General features: G+C 41.7%; 2 protein-coding genes across 8 annotated transcripts in view; one reads left to right on the top strand and one right to left on the bottom strand.

The window, feature by feature from the left end:
* FANCD2 (FA complementation group D2) overlaps positions 1 to 11,993 on the top strand; it is a 57,010-nt gene extending 45,017 nt beyond the window's left edge. For all 5 annotated transcript variants that reach the window (XM_038565667.1, XM_038565662.1, XM_038565664.1 and 2 more), the window contains exons 34-44: positions 346 to 476; positions 1,352 to 1,445; positions 2,335 to 2,457; positions 3,249 to 3,342; positions 3,769 to 3,840; positions 4,821 to 4,859; positions 6,039 to 6,113; positions 7,075 to 7,149; positions 8,117 to 8,263; positions 9,423 to 9,518; positions 11,577 to 11,993. In XM_038565667.1, the coding sequence (XP_038421595.1) occupies positions 346 to 476; positions 1,352 to 1,445; positions 2,335 to 2,457; positions 3,249 to 3,342; positions 3,769 to 3,840; positions 4,821 to 4,859; positions 6,039 to 6,113; positions 7,075 to 7,149; positions 8,117 to 8,263; positions 9,423 to 9,518; positions 11,577 to 11,648 (1,018 nt within the window). In that variant the 3' untranslated portion in view covers positions 11,649 to 11,993. The remainder of the gene's footprint in view (positions 1 to 345; positions 477 to 1,351; positions 1,446 to 2,334; positions 2,458 to 3,248; positions 3,343 to 3,768; positions 3,841 to 4,820; positions 4,860 to 6,038; positions 6,114 to 7,074; positions 7,150 to 8,116; positions 8,264 to 9,422; positions 9,519 to 11,576) is intronic.
* Positions 11,994 to 12,597: 604 nt separating this feature from the next.
* FANCD2OS (FANCD2 opposite strand) lies at positions 12,598 to 15,953 on the bottom strand. 3 transcript variants are annotated; one of them, XM_038565670.1, is made up of 2 exons: positions 15,758 to 15,953; positions 12,598 to 13,611 (listed from the first exon to the last, which is right to left on the bottom strand). In XM_038565670.1, the coding sequence occupies exons 1-2, from the start codon at positions 15,813 to 15,815 to the stop codon at positions 13,067 to 13,069; spliced, it is 603 nt and encodes a 200-aa protein (XP_038421598.1). In that variant the 5' UTR covers positions 15,816 to 15,953; the 3' UTR covers positions 12,598 to 13,066. The 3 variants fall into 3 exon arrangements, with proteins under 3 accessions (XP_038421598.1, XP_038421600.1, XP_038421599.1); XM_038565672.1 differs by lacking the exon at positions 15,758 to 15,953 and adding an exon at positions 15,516 to 15,751; XM_038565671.1 differs by lacking the exon at positions 15,758 to 15,953 and adding an exon at positions 15,364 to 15,515.
* Positions 15,954 to 17,151: the final 1,198 nt, after the last annotated feature.

Below are 17,151 nucleotides of genomic sequence, written 5' to 3'. Positions count from 1 at the left end.
ATTTAAATTTTATTCTCATTTTGTTGCCTTAGGCCTTAGGAGCAAATAATTTGTCTAGGGTTGCTCATGTAAGCATGGCATGGACACCTATATGGATATCTTGGGGTACATGATCCCTTCAAGGCCAGCATTCCAGCCCTTGAGCTCTGTTCTGCCCTGGCTTGCTTCATACAAGGGTACAGTTCTCTTTCAGGGTCTTGAAAGAAGGTGGTCACAAAAGTACCTGAAAATGTGGAGGATTCTGATTAGATCAATAAATACACAAGTGAACTTGGACAATTTGTGAATTTAGACCTGTCTCTAATACTTATCTTTTTCTTTTTCTTTTTTTTTTTTCCTTTACAGCCAAAGCTTCAATTACTTGCAGAATTTCTCTCACAGTATTCCCAATTTCCAGTGTGCTCTTTATCTCATCAGACTTTTGATGGTCATTTTGGAGAAATCTACAGCTCCTACTCAGAAAAAAGAAAAAATTGGTGATGGGCCCAGATCTTTTTTTCTTCATGAATTGAATTAGTAACTCAAGCTTGTAAATTTAGGGCTTCCTAATAAGACCTTTTGTATTTATATGTAAAACCCCACATAACTGTGCATGTGCCCTCTTGCCATATTAAGAAGGATATTTTCCCAGAGGGAACTATAGCTGATCTCTGCTGATACTGCTTAGTTTGAGTTTGGTTAATTCATTTGGCTAGGTAATTTTCTGTTTGGCTTCTGTTTATTCATGTCTTTTTTTTTTTTTTTTTTTTTTTTTTAATCTGAGACATTTGACAAAAAGAGATACAAACTGCTAGATTAATAAAATGGGAGAAAGGAGAAATCAAGATTTGATTAAGTGTCAAGAAAGTCTGGGCTCCATTCTTGATCTTTATCTTTTGTCATAGCTCTTTGAATGCAACTGACTGATTATACATTCCAATTGGCAGCACACATAGAAATCAAGAAGAAAATGCAAAACAAACCTTTTATTACTTCCTGTTGATTAAAAGGGGAGGGGGCGTTTGGTGTGAATCTCTAAGATGGCCATGGCTTATTTGTCTGCCCAGGAGAAGCTAGATTGGTTTTCCTACTGCCCAGCAGTGTGTGTTCAGTTCATGTTTGTGTGTATGTCAGGACAGGGTGAAATGATGGGATGCATTGGGTCTTAGACAGATAGGTTTATCTCTGGTAGAAGGACCCAGTGGAGCAGGAACCCATGGCAGCCTTTTTCAAATTGTCAGCCAAGGAACTTCAGAATAAATATTAAAAAAATATAATCCTTTTGATCATTAGTCATCCCCCAAAAGCCTGAAAAACAAGAGTATAGTCAGTTTTCCATTTATGAGATGCATTTGTTTTGTTTCTTCAACAGCTTCGTTGGCCAAACAGTTCCTCTGTCGGGTGTGGCCAAGTGGGGAGAAAGAGAAGAGTAGCATTCCTACTGAACAGCTCCATACTTTGCTCAGGTGAGAGGCTCAGTTTCTTTCCATGAGCCAAACAGTCCATTTTGCCACTGTTGGGATCTCTTGCCTGGCCAAAGACTGAAAAATTGCCATGGTTGGGGGAACTTGAAAACAATGAAGTAGGTTTGAAATTAACAAAAGTTGTATCACTGTATTATACACCCGAAACTAATATATGTTAATTATGCTTGAATAGAAAAATAAAACAAGTTAATAAATGAACAGAATTTGGAACATGCGGATTGTAAGATCCTCTGGTTCTGTTTTATACTGTCAGCTAGTTCCTGACTAGCTGGAGGAAATGGAGGAGTCTCTGGTTGTATTTTGCTTTGTTAATCAGAATTAGGTAATTATTTGTTGCCTATTATATATTTAAGACATCCATTACTTCCGAAGTGTCTAACTATATTTCCAGTTGAAACATCATTTCCTTTATCTCCTGATAATTATTTGGAATCTTCATTTTATTAAAAATAAATGTCAGTAGGGGCGCCTGGGTGACACATTGGGTTTAGCATCTGCCTTCGGCTCAGGTCATGATCCCAGGGTCCTGGGATCAAGCCCTAAGTTGGGCTTCCTGCTCAGCTGGGAGTCTGCTTCTCCCTCTCCCTTTGCCCCTACCCCTACTCATGTGTGCATGCGTGCTGTCTCTCTCTCCCTCTTGGAGAGATGAGATTCTCTTCTCCCTCTCCATCTGCCCCTCTCCCTGCTTGCATGTGTATCCCTGCATGTGCTCTTTCTAAATAAGTAAATAAAATCATTTTACATAAAGAAAGAAAGGAAAAGAAAAGAAAAGAAAGAGCAAGCTAAGTACCTGGTAAGATCTTAAAAAAGAAATTTTGATTTAGGAATTCTGTAATATGTGTTTATACTCCTATTGCTCTCAATGCAGTGTTTACCTGGAGCATACAGACAGTGTTCTGAAGGCCATAGAGGAGATTGCTGGGGTTGGTGTCCCAGAACTGATTAATTCTCCTAAAGATGCATCTTCTTCGATGTTCCCTACCCTGACAAGGTAAGAGAGTTCTCTCCTCCAGTTTTTCCCCTGATTAGAATCACACTGTCCTATGTATGTAGTTTCCAGATAACTACCTTACCTTCATTTAATTTGGATACAGATGCTAGGTACAGTCATTCATTCAACACACAGAATGCCTACTGTGCATTCTTTCCAAGGGGCTCTCAGCCAACCCATGTAAAAGGATCTTTGTAAGGAATGAATTTTCAGTAGAGTCTTCAAAGATAGTGGATATTTAGTCACCGAACATCTCACGTTAGTACTTTCATCCTTTAAAGTGAGACTATCTAATATTTTAACCACCTTTAGAGTAAAGTGATAGTTGTATGTGATCATGTACATCTCAGTGGTTTTTTTCCTCAAAGTTTATAGCACTTTCATATTGTTTATGTCATTCAGTCCTTTCAGTGATTCTGTGAGGTAAGTATCATTATCCTTGATGTACTAATGAGGAAAATAAGCGTTAGAGAGGGAACCTATTCAAACTTACACAGAGAATAAGTATGGAACTAGGAACTTGAACTTGGATCTTCTGACCACTACCTCACGCTCCTTCCATGCCACCACACCGCCTCCCTTTATAAAGTTAATTCCATTGTTTGACAGGCCATCTTCAGGGGCTCCTTTGTGAATCCTTTCCATTCCCCCATTCTTTTACAGTGGACCCTAGTGAAAGGCAATTCAGAGAGGTAGGGAAGGAAATGACTTTTGGTGCCTTGGCTTCTTCCTAGGAAGTTCTTTCTAACCAGTTATTGTTATGTGAGCATGCATGTTTTCCCCTCTTCTAGGCAATCCTTTGTCATTTTCTTCCGTGTGATGATGGCTGAACTAGAGAAGACAGTAAAGGGTCTTCAGGCTGGCACAGCAGCAGACTCACAACAGGTGGGTCAGATACTCCCACCACAAGAGGTAGACCTGGTTACTAAGAAGCTGCTGCATCTTCTAGTTCTTAGGTCCAGGGTTTCTTCTAAGCTATTGCCCTTGAGTTAGAGAGATCCAGGATTCTTCTTCAGAGAGTTCCTGGCTTAATTTCCTTTCCTTCCAGTTTGAGGGAGGATTAGGTATATTGCAGAGGCTTTTTCCTACCTGGAAGTTACTGAAAAAGAGTCTTTAGAAACTCTCTATAAAGCACCATAGGTAGGCCTCAGAACCATCTTGTGGGTGCACTAGTAACATCTCTTTGAGAGAATAATTGGCTTAAATTAATCTCTGAATAGCTGTGTAATCCAAAACCCATGGATTAGTGGAAATACAGTAAGAGAAGTACTTGGCTGGTTCCAAAGTGCCTGTATATTTCTTTGCCTCCAGATTCATGAAGAAAAGCTCCTCTACTGGAACATGGCTGTTCGAGACTTCAGTATCCTCATCAACCTCATAAAGGTGAGTGTGCAGGCTCCTTGACCCACCTCATTAGTTAACTACTGAAACTGAAATCAAGAAGGGTCCTGGAAGAAAAAAAAAAAAAAAGAAGGGTCCTGGCTTCCAAAATGGACTCTCACTGTTTCCCCACCCTTCCTTGGGGATCTGTTATCACCTGTATTCTTCCCTTGTCCCTCCCTACCCATCCTGAATAATCCCTTCTTTTCACCATTGGCAATGTCTTTTCCTTTCTCTTTCTTCCTCCTTCCCTGTCTGTGCTACAGTACTATTTAATAGCTCTCACCTTGTCTTGGATCCTCTGTGGCCTGAGGACACTCTCACTGTCACCTTCTTCCAACCCTGAATGTCTTCTTTATCCCTCAGACACACTCTGTGTTCTCACCCACTCCATGATTTTGCTAACCTATTCTCCCAGCTCTGAATGTCATTCTCTCCTTTCCACCTCTCATCCACCTTTCTTAAGGCTTCACATCAAGATTTGGACTTATACAATGCCATCTTCTTAATATCCTGAGTTAGAATCAATTTCTTTCTTTTAACGCTTTTTTTATTTTTAAAATATTTATTTATTTATTCATTCATGAGAGACACACAGAGAGAGAGAGGCAGAGACACAGGCAGAGGGAGAAGCAGGCTCCAGGCAGGGAGCCCGACGTGGGACTTGATCCTGGGTCTCCAGGGTCACACCCTGGGCTGAAGGAGGCGCTAAACCACTGAGCCATCCAGGCTGCCCTAGAATCAATTTCTTAATCTTTGCTTCCCTGTTCCTGTCAGTAATGGAGATGACTATTCTGTTTAATAATTAATGTAACTGTTGACATGCCGTCTTCATTTTAGAATTCTCTACAACATCCAGAGCTGTGCTTTACACAATGAGGAAGAGGCTGGGGGTGCTCAGAGGAGCAGACCTGATGGGGAAGAGGCTGGGGTGCTCAGAGGAGCAGACCTCAGCTGTGGTTTTTTGTCTTTTGTGTCTCCAGGTGTTTGATAGTCGTCCTGTTCTGCATGTATGTTTGAAGGTGAGTGATTGACCTGGCCCTTGTTAGTATTTATTCTTCCTGTGGATCTCTCTAGAGGCCTCAGTTGAAAAGAGTGTTTAATACTTTGCCCACAAGCCAGAGTTTTCAGAATCTGTCCTAATAGGTGGTAGTTTAGAAAAGACAGTGGATACTTTTTCCCACACTAATTGGATTACTGGAGAAGCTAATTTTCCTATAAGTTTGAAAACTTTTGGTCTGAGTCTTAGAACTAGAGGAGTGGCTTCAGGATTGCTGACTTCAGGAGCAATAGTCACTCCTTGCCATTCCTTCCCAGGCAACAGGGAGGAGGGAATGGTGGGTGATTCCTCTTTTTATTTTATTTTATTTTATTTTATTTTATTTTATTTTATTTTATTTATTTATTTATTATTTATTTATTTATTTTTTAAAATTTATTTGAGAGAGAGCGCATGCCTCTCTCAGGGCATAAGGGCAGATGGACAGGAAGAGAGATCTTAAGCAGGCTCCACAGCCAGCATAGAGCCCAACACAGGGCTTGATCTCATGATCCTGAGTTCATGACCTGAGCTGAAATCAATAGTTGGACACTTAACCAACTATGCCACTCTGAACTCCTCTCCCAAGGGGAGAGCCCAGATTAGCCCTAGATTTAATGATGGGTTAGGAGCTAGGAAATGTTATGAGGAAAATATGTCTTCCCTGCTCCTTATGGTTTCTTCGAAGTGGATGGCACAATATTCTTGTTATTCCCTAGATCCTCTCTTCCTCTTTACTCTGCCCTGGACCCAGGGCGGGAGATGGGTGAGTGATTTATCTGATTGGTAAATTTGGCAGATGGTTATGTGCTTCCTCAGCCCTACACAATTTTTTCCTTTTGAGAGTAAGTGGTTCTTAGGCAGCTGAGATCCCCCTCTGTTTTATATGCCTTCAGTCTTACACTGGGCAAGGCCTCTGCCTATTGGCTGTGTCTAGGATAGATAAGTTTGCCTAACTCTGAGGCTTAGTTAGCAGGCCCATTTAGTTTTTGCATTAAACTTACATGCTCCAAATTAACCTTTTGGACTCTTCCCAGTTTATTTTTTAAAAATAAGAAAATAAAACCCCTGGGCTAGGTGATGCTATGCTACCTCAGGCAGGGGCCCTTCACGTGGAAGACCTCAAGAGAGGTCATCACCATGTGTCTCTTCTCTTCTTCAGTACGGGCGCCTCTTTGTGGAAGCATTTCTGAAGCAGTGTATGCCGCTCCTAGACTTCAGTTTTAGAAAACACCGGGTAAGAACTGAGAGCACAGAAGAAAGATGTGTTCCATACAGTTACTCAGAAGATACGTGCATGGTGGCTCCTGGACTGGGAATGGGGATAGTTCCTTTACCCAGGTTCTGGGCCACAGTTCTACTTGGGCTCCTTTGGTCTGCTTCAGTTTATCACCAGAGATTCCATATTGGACTGAATATTCCAAAGTAGTCTAAACTTCAAACCCACTCTGATTAAATCCACCTTTTTACTTCTACTCTAGATTTGAGGGTGGTTACTCCTTTTAGCTTGATTTTATTGTGTTACTGCACTCCCAGGACTCATGTATCAGTGTGTCATTTGCTTATTCCTTTGCACTTATCTAGATCTACCCTCAGGAATAATAATAATCTCATTTGTATCATAAACTCTTTGCTGTTGTAATGGATAGTCTTTTTTTTTTTTTTAACATGCAGACTTTTTTTTTTCATTTTTTTTTTTTTTTAAGATTTTATTCATTTGAGAGAGAGACAGAAAGTATGAGCAGGGGGAAAAGGCAGGGGGAGAGGGAGAGAGACAAGCAGACTTCCCGCTGAGTGGGGAGCCTGGTGCGGGGCTCGATCTCAGCACTCTGAGATCATGACCTGAGCCGAAGTCAGACTGAGCCACACAGGCACCCCTGTAATGGGTAGTCTTGAGAGGTTTTATTTGGCCAAGTGAGATCCAGGGTTATAGTAGTGAAATAAGGATAGTAACAAAGATAATGATTTGTTACACATATTTAGCAAGCTTGCAAGACACTCTCATAGTATTTGGTTGGTTCCTCATAACCTAGAAAGAGAAAGGGGAGGACAGCTAGTTAGCTCTGGCTTCAAGGGCCAAATTGAGATGACCAACACACAACTGGAACCTGTGTAGTTTATCCTCTTTGCAGCCCTTGGTTGCATCTAAAATGAAAGGGGAGCATTTAATATGGCATTTATTATTGTGTTGGTTGTAGGAAGATGTTCTGAGCTTACTGGAAACCTTCCAATTGAATACAAGGCTGCTTCATCACCTGTGTGGGCATTCCAAGGTAAGAAGGAAAGCAAGTCACATCATGGTATCAGGCTGTCTGTTGGCTTAATCTGCAGTGTGATTGGGAGATCCACAGGCTCCAGTTCCTTCTTCCTTTTTTAGCCTTCTTGAGTCTATTTTTGAAACTGTGTCTGTCCAAAGGCAGTTTAATTCATAGCGGTCAGATCCCTAGTTGCTAGTTGAAATTGGGCAGTCATGTAGATAAGAGTTTCTGCATCTGAAGTTTGACTCAAACTCCATAGCACTCTTTCCTTTAGAAGCTTCTCTTTAGTGAGAGAGATAGAATGTTGGTGGATGTGTTGCTGCTATAAAGTACTCTGGGTGGGAGGAATATTATGTAAGTGACAATTCTCTGCTAGAGACAAGAGGTGGTTCTAAAAGCAGCCATCTTCAGAGCTTTTCAGCTGTACTACTTACTTGTCAAGGAACACATCTGTCTCTTGTGAGAACATTTTACCATTAGGGTATTTTTCCTATAGTTGAACCATTGTCACTTTTTGTCTGAAGAAGCACAGAGCCATAGAGCTCTGTAGTCATGGACAAACCAAATTCTTCTTCAGTTCCTATTGCTTCCTCTGCTGGTCCTAACTTCAGAAGCTGCTGAACAGTGGAGTTTTAAGGACACCTGGCTAAAGAGGGGTACTCTGTTGTTTAATATTAGCATAATACATGTTCAAGAACACTTTAGATCAATTTATTGATAATTGGTCAATAAGAGATTATGAAGAAGAACTTAAGGTGTTGGTGGCATGTCTTCTAGGCTCTTTTAGCTTGAAGAAGAGCTGCCATTCTCTTCAGAGTACTCTGCCAAGCTACTGTTTAATGGAACATGTCTCTGGCCTATACTTGGAGGATTTATGCTCTTATTCAGTGTTCAAGACATCGAGAATTCAAAAGTTTCTGTATAGGACTATGAAAGCATGATAATAAATCCAGATGAGTTGGATGTATTTGTTTCCATCTAGATTCACCAGGACACGAAACTCACCAAACATGTGCCTTTGCTTAAAAAGACCCTGGAGCTTTTAGTTTGCAGAGTGAAAGCCATGCTTATCTTCAATAATTGCAGGGAGGCTTTCTGGCTGGGCAACCTCAAAAATCGGGACTTGCAGGTAAGCCTAGGGCCCTGCCCAAGAGAGTCTACTCCCACTCTTTGTGAAAGCATCAGAAGATATATCAAGGAGGTCAACTAAGCCTTTTCTCCCAATAAGACTGCTTTTCTTTTCAGGCTGTGGCTATTTAGCTCTTAAAATTAGGACACATTGCTTATGGCCTTAAGTCACGGGTTCCACCCCTTAGCCAGCAAAGGCACCAAAATATGCCACTAATAACAAGGCCTCAGAGATAGAAGAGCCAGATCAATAAAACCTCTCTCCTAGCCAGAGTGGGCTTCTGTAAGTACTGAGGGTAGATTCATAATAACATTTATTTATATGGACAAACTTTTTAAAAAATTATTTTGGGTCTTTTTCTAAAGCACTCTGTCTTATTCCTGAAATTGTTCTCTGCCTCATTTTAACAAATAAACATTTCTAAGGTCTTTCAACTATCTGGCCAAAATCTTGTATTGCTTATAGTACTGCTTTGAGTTCTAGAAATTTTCATATAGGGTCCAAGTCCTTCTTGTTTACAATACCTGAGGAGTTTATAATCTTGTATATGAAAAGAATAGCACTCCAGAGAGTTTCTTTTTTCACATTTGCTTTATGAGATACTAAAACTTCTACAATACTATTAAACAAAATACTATAATAAAACAATACTGTTGTTTCCATGGAAAAATAAAGCTTAGAGAGGTTAACTTACCTAAAGTCATTCAGCAATAAGTGCCAGGGTTTGAATCCAAACAGAAATGATGCAAAGCTGATGTTCTTAAACCACTTTATGTACTGTCTTTCAGTCTCTACATGGTCATTTGTAGTTGGTGTGTTGGTGGTAATACACTTTAAGGTATTTGTGAAATTTCAAAACCATATTCAACATTTACTGAAAGAGTCACCAAATATCCTGGCCTTGTAAAATGTAGTATGATATTAGAATACAACAATGGGCTTTTTGTAAAACTACATATTAGAGCCACACATATCTTAGAAACCTAGGGTTGATGACCACTTCTCTAGATGCTAGATCACAGGTTGGTCTCCATGTTTGACCATGCTTGAATGGCTAGAATGTCATCTTTTCTATTGCCTATAAGCTAAGCCTTTCTCATCTTGAGACCCTAAATAAGTCATTATAACCCACCATTTGTCTTGGCCCATTCACATGTAGGGTGAAGAGATTATATCCCAGAACTCCCAGGAAAGTGCAGCCGAGGAGAGTGAGGATGATACCGCATCTCAGGTCTCCAAGAGCAAAACAACAGAGGTATTTCTGCATAAGGCCCCAGAGTGTGTAGTCGACTGTTGCATTTTGTTAATTATTCTGAGTCAGTAGAAAGCACAGAACTTTTGCTACTTATGCTTTTTTTTTTTTTTAAAGTTTATTTATTTTAGTAATCTCCACAACCAACATGGGGCTCGAACTCACGACCCAGAGATCAATTTGCATGCTCTTCCACCTGAGCCATCCAGGGACCCCTCCCATTGCTTATGTTTATAATCAAAGACCTCTATGCCCATCTCTATTCTCTCAAGAAAAACATGTTTTTATATGAACTCTGTGGGGGCCAGAAGAGTATCTCAAGTTGTGGCATGTTATAGAGTTAAGAATTCCCTTTCATTATTCATATTAAATTCATATCTGAAGGGCACCTGGGTGGCTCAATTGTTGAGCATCTGCCTTTGGCTCAGGGCATGATCTCGGGGTCCTGGGATCGAGTCTTACATTGGGCTCCCTTCAGGGAGCCTGCTTCTCCCTCTGCCTATCTCTCTGCCTCTCTTCTCTGTGTCTCTCCTGAATAAATAAATAAAATTTTTTAAAAATTCATATCTGAAACCATTTGAGAGGGGAGAAGAGGTCAAGTGTTCTCTGAATGCCGAGAAGAATGAGTTAAAACATTTAATTATGTTGCTTGAATATATAAAATAGAAATATGAATGCAGTTGGTGAAAGCTAAAGCACAGAATCAAAAGCTTCAGTTACTAAGGACTATAGTAAGAGCAGGGGTCCTTATTCTTTTCTGGGCTACCACATATACTTTCAGGACTTTAAAGAAAGCTGAAGAAAAATGTGTATGTTTATAAAGTGTTCTTACAATTCAGGTGGGTTTTGGACACCAAGAAGCTCAGATTTCAGAGCCCCTGTTATGAAGTCTCTCTATGATGCAATTCGAGGCTAATGCAGAGAGATAATTTAGCATGAAAAAACTTTTATGGGATCCCTGGGTGGCGCAGCGGTTTGGCGCCTGCCTTTGGCCCAGGGCGCGATCCTGGAGACCCGGGATCGAATCCCACATCGGGCTCCCGGTGCATGGAGCCTGTTTCTCCCTCTGCCTGTGTCTCTGCCTCTCTCTCTCTCTCTCTCTCTGTGTGTGACTATCATAAATAAAAAAAAATAAAAAAAAAACATATTTCTAAAAAAAAAAACTTTTATTATTTAAATAGTATACTTCTGCCTTGTTCTCATAAAAATTTTTTGAAGCAGACGATATCCTGTTAGTTTGGTACTTTCAGCTAAGGAAACCTTCCAGATTAGAATTGCATACCAACGAATTGTATGCTGAATTCCTATTGAGATACACCAGAATTCTTAATTTAGCAAATATTTCATTCTGTATTGAATACCTGCTTAATTCTGTGTCAAACACATGCAGTAGAGATGAAAGACCATGGGTTGTTTTTTTTTTTTTTTTTTTTTTTTTTATGATAGTCACAGAGAGAGAGAGAGAGAGAGAGAGAGAGAGAGGCAGAGACATAGGCAGAGGGAGAGGGAGAAGCAGGCTCCATGCACCGGGAGCCCGATGTGGGATTCGATCCTGGGTCTCCAGAATCACTCCCTGGGCCAAAGGCAGGCGCCAAACCGCTGCGCCACCCAGGGATCCCCATGGGTTATTTATAAAAATCATGTGAATTTGGTCCAGTTGCAGAATGTTGTAGGTCAGTATGACACTGGCCTCCCTCATGGTCATGATACAAGAAAAATGGGTGAGTTTCAATTCCGTTTTTTTTTTTTTAAGATTTTATTTATTTATTAGAGATACACAGAGAGAGAGAGAGAATGAGGCAGAGGGAGAAGCAGGCTCCATGCAGGGAGCCCGACGTGGGACTCGATCCCAGGTCTCCAGGATCACACCCTGGGCTGAAGGCGGCGCTAAACCGCTGAGCCACCAGGGCTGCCCAATTCCGTTTTTAAATGAATGGTTTAATGCCTATCATTGGTTTTAACAATGATACAGTACAGTTATAAATCCTGTGGGAGCAGTATTATAATTTGATGGGGTCACCCAGATGACCTAAAATATCTAATTATCCTTTTGCCCCTTAGGATGCTGAAAATGATGAAGTAAGTGATGGAGAAAAGGATCAAGATAGTGATGAGAGTGAAGACTCCGATTAGACCACAGAGAGACTGATGTCCCCTCCCCATCTCTGCTAGCCTCTTCCCATTTTGTGTTCAGGATTTGAAATCTGCTATCTGCCTTCCTTACTGGAAGCATCTTGTTTTGTCATTAGGAGGGTGGGCTTTACTGAACCAACTTAATTGTATATTTCATAGGTTATCTAATATCATCAAGACCCTAGCTCAGGGTTCCACTGTAGCATTACCTAGCAGTCTGGGCAAACATGGACTGTTGTGCTGTGAAGAGTCACAATTCTGGGCTTTGGGAGCTAGTTTTGAAACTCAGAAATTTAGGATTGTAACAGTTTTACAAATAAATTGTTTTAAGTTCTGCCTTAACCACCTCATTCCTCTTTCTGAATTTCCTTCATAAATCAAGGATTACAAGGAATTCAATTGGAGTTTATGCAGAGAGAAAATGGAAACTGGTGCCAACACATCAGTTCTACCAATTAAAATCATGTTTCCTATTCTAAGAGCCATCTCTATGTGAGTTGAGAAGATCTTTGTGATATTTTTGGAAGAGTGACGAATTTCTGGTCAATGCCCAAAGAAAGTCAAAAGGAAAGTTCTGGCTGCTTTTTAAAAAACTTTTGGTCATCATGTAGATACAGGATAAAGAGGGAAAAGGTACCATCAAACTCATATTGACTTTGTATACATATTTATTTTATTTCCACATTATTCTGAGTTATACCTATAGACTCATTATAACAATGCTACAGAATTAGTTTATTTGAAATAAAATAGTAGTACACCAGCTAAAATGAAATGAAGAGCTCTCATGTGTTGAAAGCTAAGTTTCATTGAGCTTCCAAGTTCTCATGTGTTGAAAGCCCAGTTTCATTGTTGCTTCTAAGTTCTTTCTTGCCAGGTTATAAATATTCCTTAATATTTGCTGATATTACTACCCACTTTTGCACTCTGCAGTGGCATTAGGATGGGGTTGATTAAGATTTTTGTTGTTGATTTGATGGGGGGAGATTTTTTTTTTTTTTTTTTAATGCTTGAGTCGTCTATAGATTTTTGACCCCCTCATTCTCATGTACATGGAAAGCCATTATTTCCTTCCTTGATACCCATTTTCCCAACTCATTTTGGTCTTAGATGTTTAAGTGAGTTCACACTAGGCTCATTGGTTTATACGGTTTAATGGTTCTTTCTCACATGTACATGTCAACACTAGTTTGACTCTCTTTTAAATGTTGTTCATCTTTACAATGGAAATGCTCTCCTTTGCTCTGTCACTGGCCTTTGGGGAGGAAAGGAGGAAAGGGGTTCCTGAATTGTCAGTGCTTGACAGAAAAGCAAGATGGCTCAGGTGATGTCAGTTTCCTTTACATGAACAGGTTTCTGTAAGCTTCAGGCACACAGCATAGGATGTGTTATAAGAAACGGAATCACATGGGGATCCTTTACTTGGAGTGTTGCAAGGCAAAGGTGCACTTCTTGTACGTTGCATACAGTAAAAGGATAGAGCGCAGCATCTGTTTACACATGGTCACTGTCATCTGAATCTGAGGTTCCTTAAGTCCAGTGGGCCACTGGTTCTCCCGGCTGATGATTTTGCAAAAGGCTGATTTGTCTGAAACTCTGAAGGTCCCAGTCCATTTCGGTGGCTGAGCTGTGATGACCCTGCCAAACACAGAATCCACTCCACTGAGGCGGACAGGCTGGGGCTTCCTGACCAGCCCTTTCTTGTTGTTTATGGTTCGGAGCTCTGATGTGTGGCAGGGTAACTTGGGACTCATCCCAGGCTCCAGAAATGGGCTGTCTAAGACTAGAGTGACCTCTTGAAAACACAGCTGCACTTCAAGGTCAGAAGGGGTATGTGGGAAACAGGGGGAAGCCCTAAAGGGATGCTTTGAAGAAGGTGTAGGTGTTGTGTGCCGCAGCCATTGGAAGCTCTCGTCCAGTGGGGTCCATGGTGACCAGAGCTGGTATCCTGCCATTGACAGTCCTAAAGAAGAGGAATCAGAACATGGAATTTCCCTAGCATGGTTTTGGTGAGGGCACAGCTGTTTAAATTCACATTTATTTGTTTCATTATTGACTTTAACTTACTCTGTAGTCCTCAAAGACAGATTCCAATAGATGTTAAGGAATACTGGGAATTCTATAAAGAGCAATAGTGGATGGTAACAAGTATTGAATGTGGCAACTGCCATGTGTACTAAAACTTTATTAAATCTTATCTCAAGCCTCTGAATGTAGGTTTTGATGTATTTTACAGGTGAGGAAATGGATTTGTCCAAAGTGGAATATCCTAGTTCACTATTAGGACATATTTTGTGTCAGTAACTGTGAAAGACCGAATCTACACCTCTAAGGTGGCAAAAGCTGCTCTTCATGATGAGACATTATTTGTGGTTAGAAGCTCAGAAAAGCCGTGTCTTACCAAATATTTGGACTCTAATTCCCTGTACTTTATGCCAGTGGTTCTCAAAGTGTAATCCTAGCACTAGTAGCTTCAGCATCATCTGGGAATGTGGAAATGTACATTGTTGGGCCCTACCTCACACTAAAGGATCAGAATCTGCATTTAAACAAACCCTCTGGGGGATTCTGATGCACTCACAGTTTGAGAACTTCTTATAAGCTGTCCCTTTTAAGGAACCTAGGTTTTTGTTATTAAATATGAAGACAATATCCTCTTGGCCCTAAAAACCTGTTTTCTAATACAGGAGGACAGCTCTCTCAGAGCCCTGAGCTACTTATATATACCACCTCAGAGGAATTATACCAGGCTAGAAGGAAAAAAAGAGTTTCCAAAGGACAGTGTTTAAAAATTTTTAAAGATTTTTCTGATTCTTCTAGGTGCGCTTTGTTTTGTTTTCGGTTTCTTGTGGGAGACCCAGTGGTTAAGATCTTGGATTTTTCCTCCCCTGCTTTGAAGAAAAAGCAAAGGACTGGGAAGATGTTGTTAACTAAAAATTTATTCAAGTAGAATTTGTGTTTTCCATCATTCTATTTTAAAAGTGCCAATATCTAAAAGGTTTTACTGAATTCAGAAGCTAACATTTCTTGAGCACCTACCTATTATGTTAAGGGGCATAGCAATTCCCTTTTCTTTCCAGCCAAGTGTATTTCTCTGCCCCTTCTCTTTTCTCCCACAAAAGGTAACAGCAGCAGATCTGATCCCATCCCATCCAGAATTGCCCAGGAAATGCTGTGAAAAGTTGACTCCACCATAGTTTGTGGAGACTTCACCACAGTAAAGTTCATTTTTAAAAAAGAGTTGGTGACATTTCAAACCAGAAGACCTATCCTTGACAGTGTAAAGGAGATTTTGTTGATTTCTTTCTCTCCCTATCTTTGTACACTCCTTCCCATATTGTGTTCAAATATCTGGACTGCTTTATAATGAGAAATTGACACTGAAGGGATGGTTATCTATTACAAAAAGCTATGAAAGTCTTCTGATGCTTGGTATCACCCTGAGGGAATACATCCAAGATGAAGGTTGCTCCGGCACACAACGCCATGGCAAAGTGGAGGGTGTTAACTCCTCAGTATAGTAACCGAAAAGATTATTTAACCCCAGGATCCTTTACCTGATTCCCCTCGTAAGAGAAAATAGGGCCAGAGGTAAAAGGCTTTTTATCAAAGGTCCCGCCTTAAGTAGTGGACAGAACCAACGTGGGATGAGAGAGGGCTTCTGACCCCAGATCTTTAAGCCACTTCCACCAAGGTTTATATCCAGACGACTCACCCCTCCATTCCCACCACCCGGAAATCACTGTCATCCATTCCAAGAGGGGTTGAACCTTGGAGATCTGTTCAACATCTTGTACTCTGGCCAAAAAGTCTTCCCCTTCATAAACTCCTCCCGTTCCAAGGAACCAGGTCCCTCGATTTCCCCACCTGGGAAAGGGGAAGTAATGGTCCAAATGCGCTGAGGTCTCCTGAATTGTGAACTGCGATCCTGATCCTGATCCAGAGAGGCTGGAGTTGCCCGGAGTGGGGAGGCTCCCCCTCCCAGCGGGGAGAAGGGGCTTGTCCCCGGGGGGGTCCCTAGCCAGGGGTGGGGGCCAGATGGCTCTGGCTGAGGCGGAGATGGCGGTGGGAGCCCGGGCCCGGTCCCACCATCCGGGCCGGGGGCTCACCTGCTGAACTCCGCGGGCCGGACGCTCCAGAGTGGCAGCCGCTGTTTCCGGGCCGCATCTTTTCTCCACCGGGCGCCTGGCAACCGCCTTTGTGACCCAGGACCGCGGGGGGAGCCCGAGCTGCCGCGGGGGTGGGGGCTCGAGGCGCCGGGTGGGCAGTCTTCAGGGCTGGATTCCCCACCCCCACCTCCTTGGAACGTCCAGTCTAGGACTCCGCCTTACGGAGTGCGGGTTCGAATCCCGTCCTCTCCATTCCCTCTCCTCCTCCCTACCCCACCACACCCGTGTGCTGTTGAGCTTGTCACCGCAGGCAGGCATGCCCACGTCAAAGGGTGTGGTCAGGAACCTACACAAAAGTCCTCAGACTTGGAGTTAGTGTTTATAGTCTTGACTCTTTAAACTATGCTCAGTGGGTATTCAGGCTGAAAGCCTTTATTCCTGCACTGGAATGATCCCAGTGCAAGGAGACTATAAATGCTCACCTCTCAAGAGCAAGAAGTGTACATGTCTTCCCTTGACTAACCAAAAATCTTTCTCTGCCTTTATCATTATCAAAAAAGATAATGCTTGTCCTCTTTTCACAAAGCTGAAACACTGACCGTTTCATCATAGGTAAACAGTGATTTGACAACCTGATATGCAAACAATTTCCCTGGAAGGCCAAGGAAGAGAGGTTTCCCAATGGATTCCTCTATCCCCTGTGCCTGGCTATCCTAGAGCCTGGCACTAGGAAGTATTTGTGGCAAGAATTAACTAATGGCCCCACCTTCCTTTACCTTGTATACCCAGAAATTGCCCTTGCACTTTGCCAACTGTGGAACATAGCACAAATAAGAGCTGTCCACCTTTTGTCTGGCTCTTTGGGTGAAGTTGAAGTGGAGAGATTGGACCATGCGGGTAGAGTCAGACTAAAGATTTTCATTTGGAAGACCAGATGGTCCAGAGGGACTTGTCAAGAATTGTCAGATGCTGGGGGGGGGGGGGGGGGGGGGGGATGGGGTGAGGCGCACGCTTGAAAGGAAAAGAGAGGTGGAGATAGTTTGGAAGTGAAGTCAGAAAATGGAGAGAGAAGCAGAGAGTAATGAGTCTTGCAAGACACTGAAATGATTTGAATTGCAAAACTTTTGTTTTCCACTAAGTTTAATTTTCATCTCAAAAGAGACAGATTTTTAACAAAAAAAAATCTTTTATTTATTCATGAGAGACACAAAGAGGCAGAGACACAAGCAGAGGGAGAAGTAGGCTCCATGCAGCCCGATGTGGGACTCGATCCCAGGACTCCAGGATCACATCCCGAGCCAAAGGCAGACGCACTTAACCGCTGAGCCACCCAGGCATCCCTCAAATAAGAGACAGTTATTTTTTTTAAAGATTTTATTTATTTATTCATGACA

The sequence above is a fragment of the Canis lupus genome, chromosome 20, assembly GCF_011100685.1.
Source record: "Canis lupus familiaris isolate Mischka breed German Shepherd chromosome 20, alternate assembly UU_Cfam_GSD_1.0, whole genome shotgun sequence".
NCBI lineage: Eukaryota > Metazoa > Chordata > Mammalia > Carnivora > Canidae > Canis > Canis lupus.
Note: the sequence above shows the minus strand (reverse complement) of the source record. Positions and strands in the feature narration are given on the sequence as shown.

Bases quoted from the DNA above. Each gene is read 5' to 3' on its own strand.
- FANCD2OS (XM_038565670.1), bottom strand. From the start codon at position 15,815: ATGCGGCCCGGAAACAGCGGCTGCCACTCTGGAGCGTCCGGCCCGCGG. The intron at 13,612-15,757 runs GTGAGCCCCCGG...CCTCTTCTTTAG, and splicing joins CGGCCCGCGGAGTTCAGCAG to GACTGTCAATGGCAGGATAC.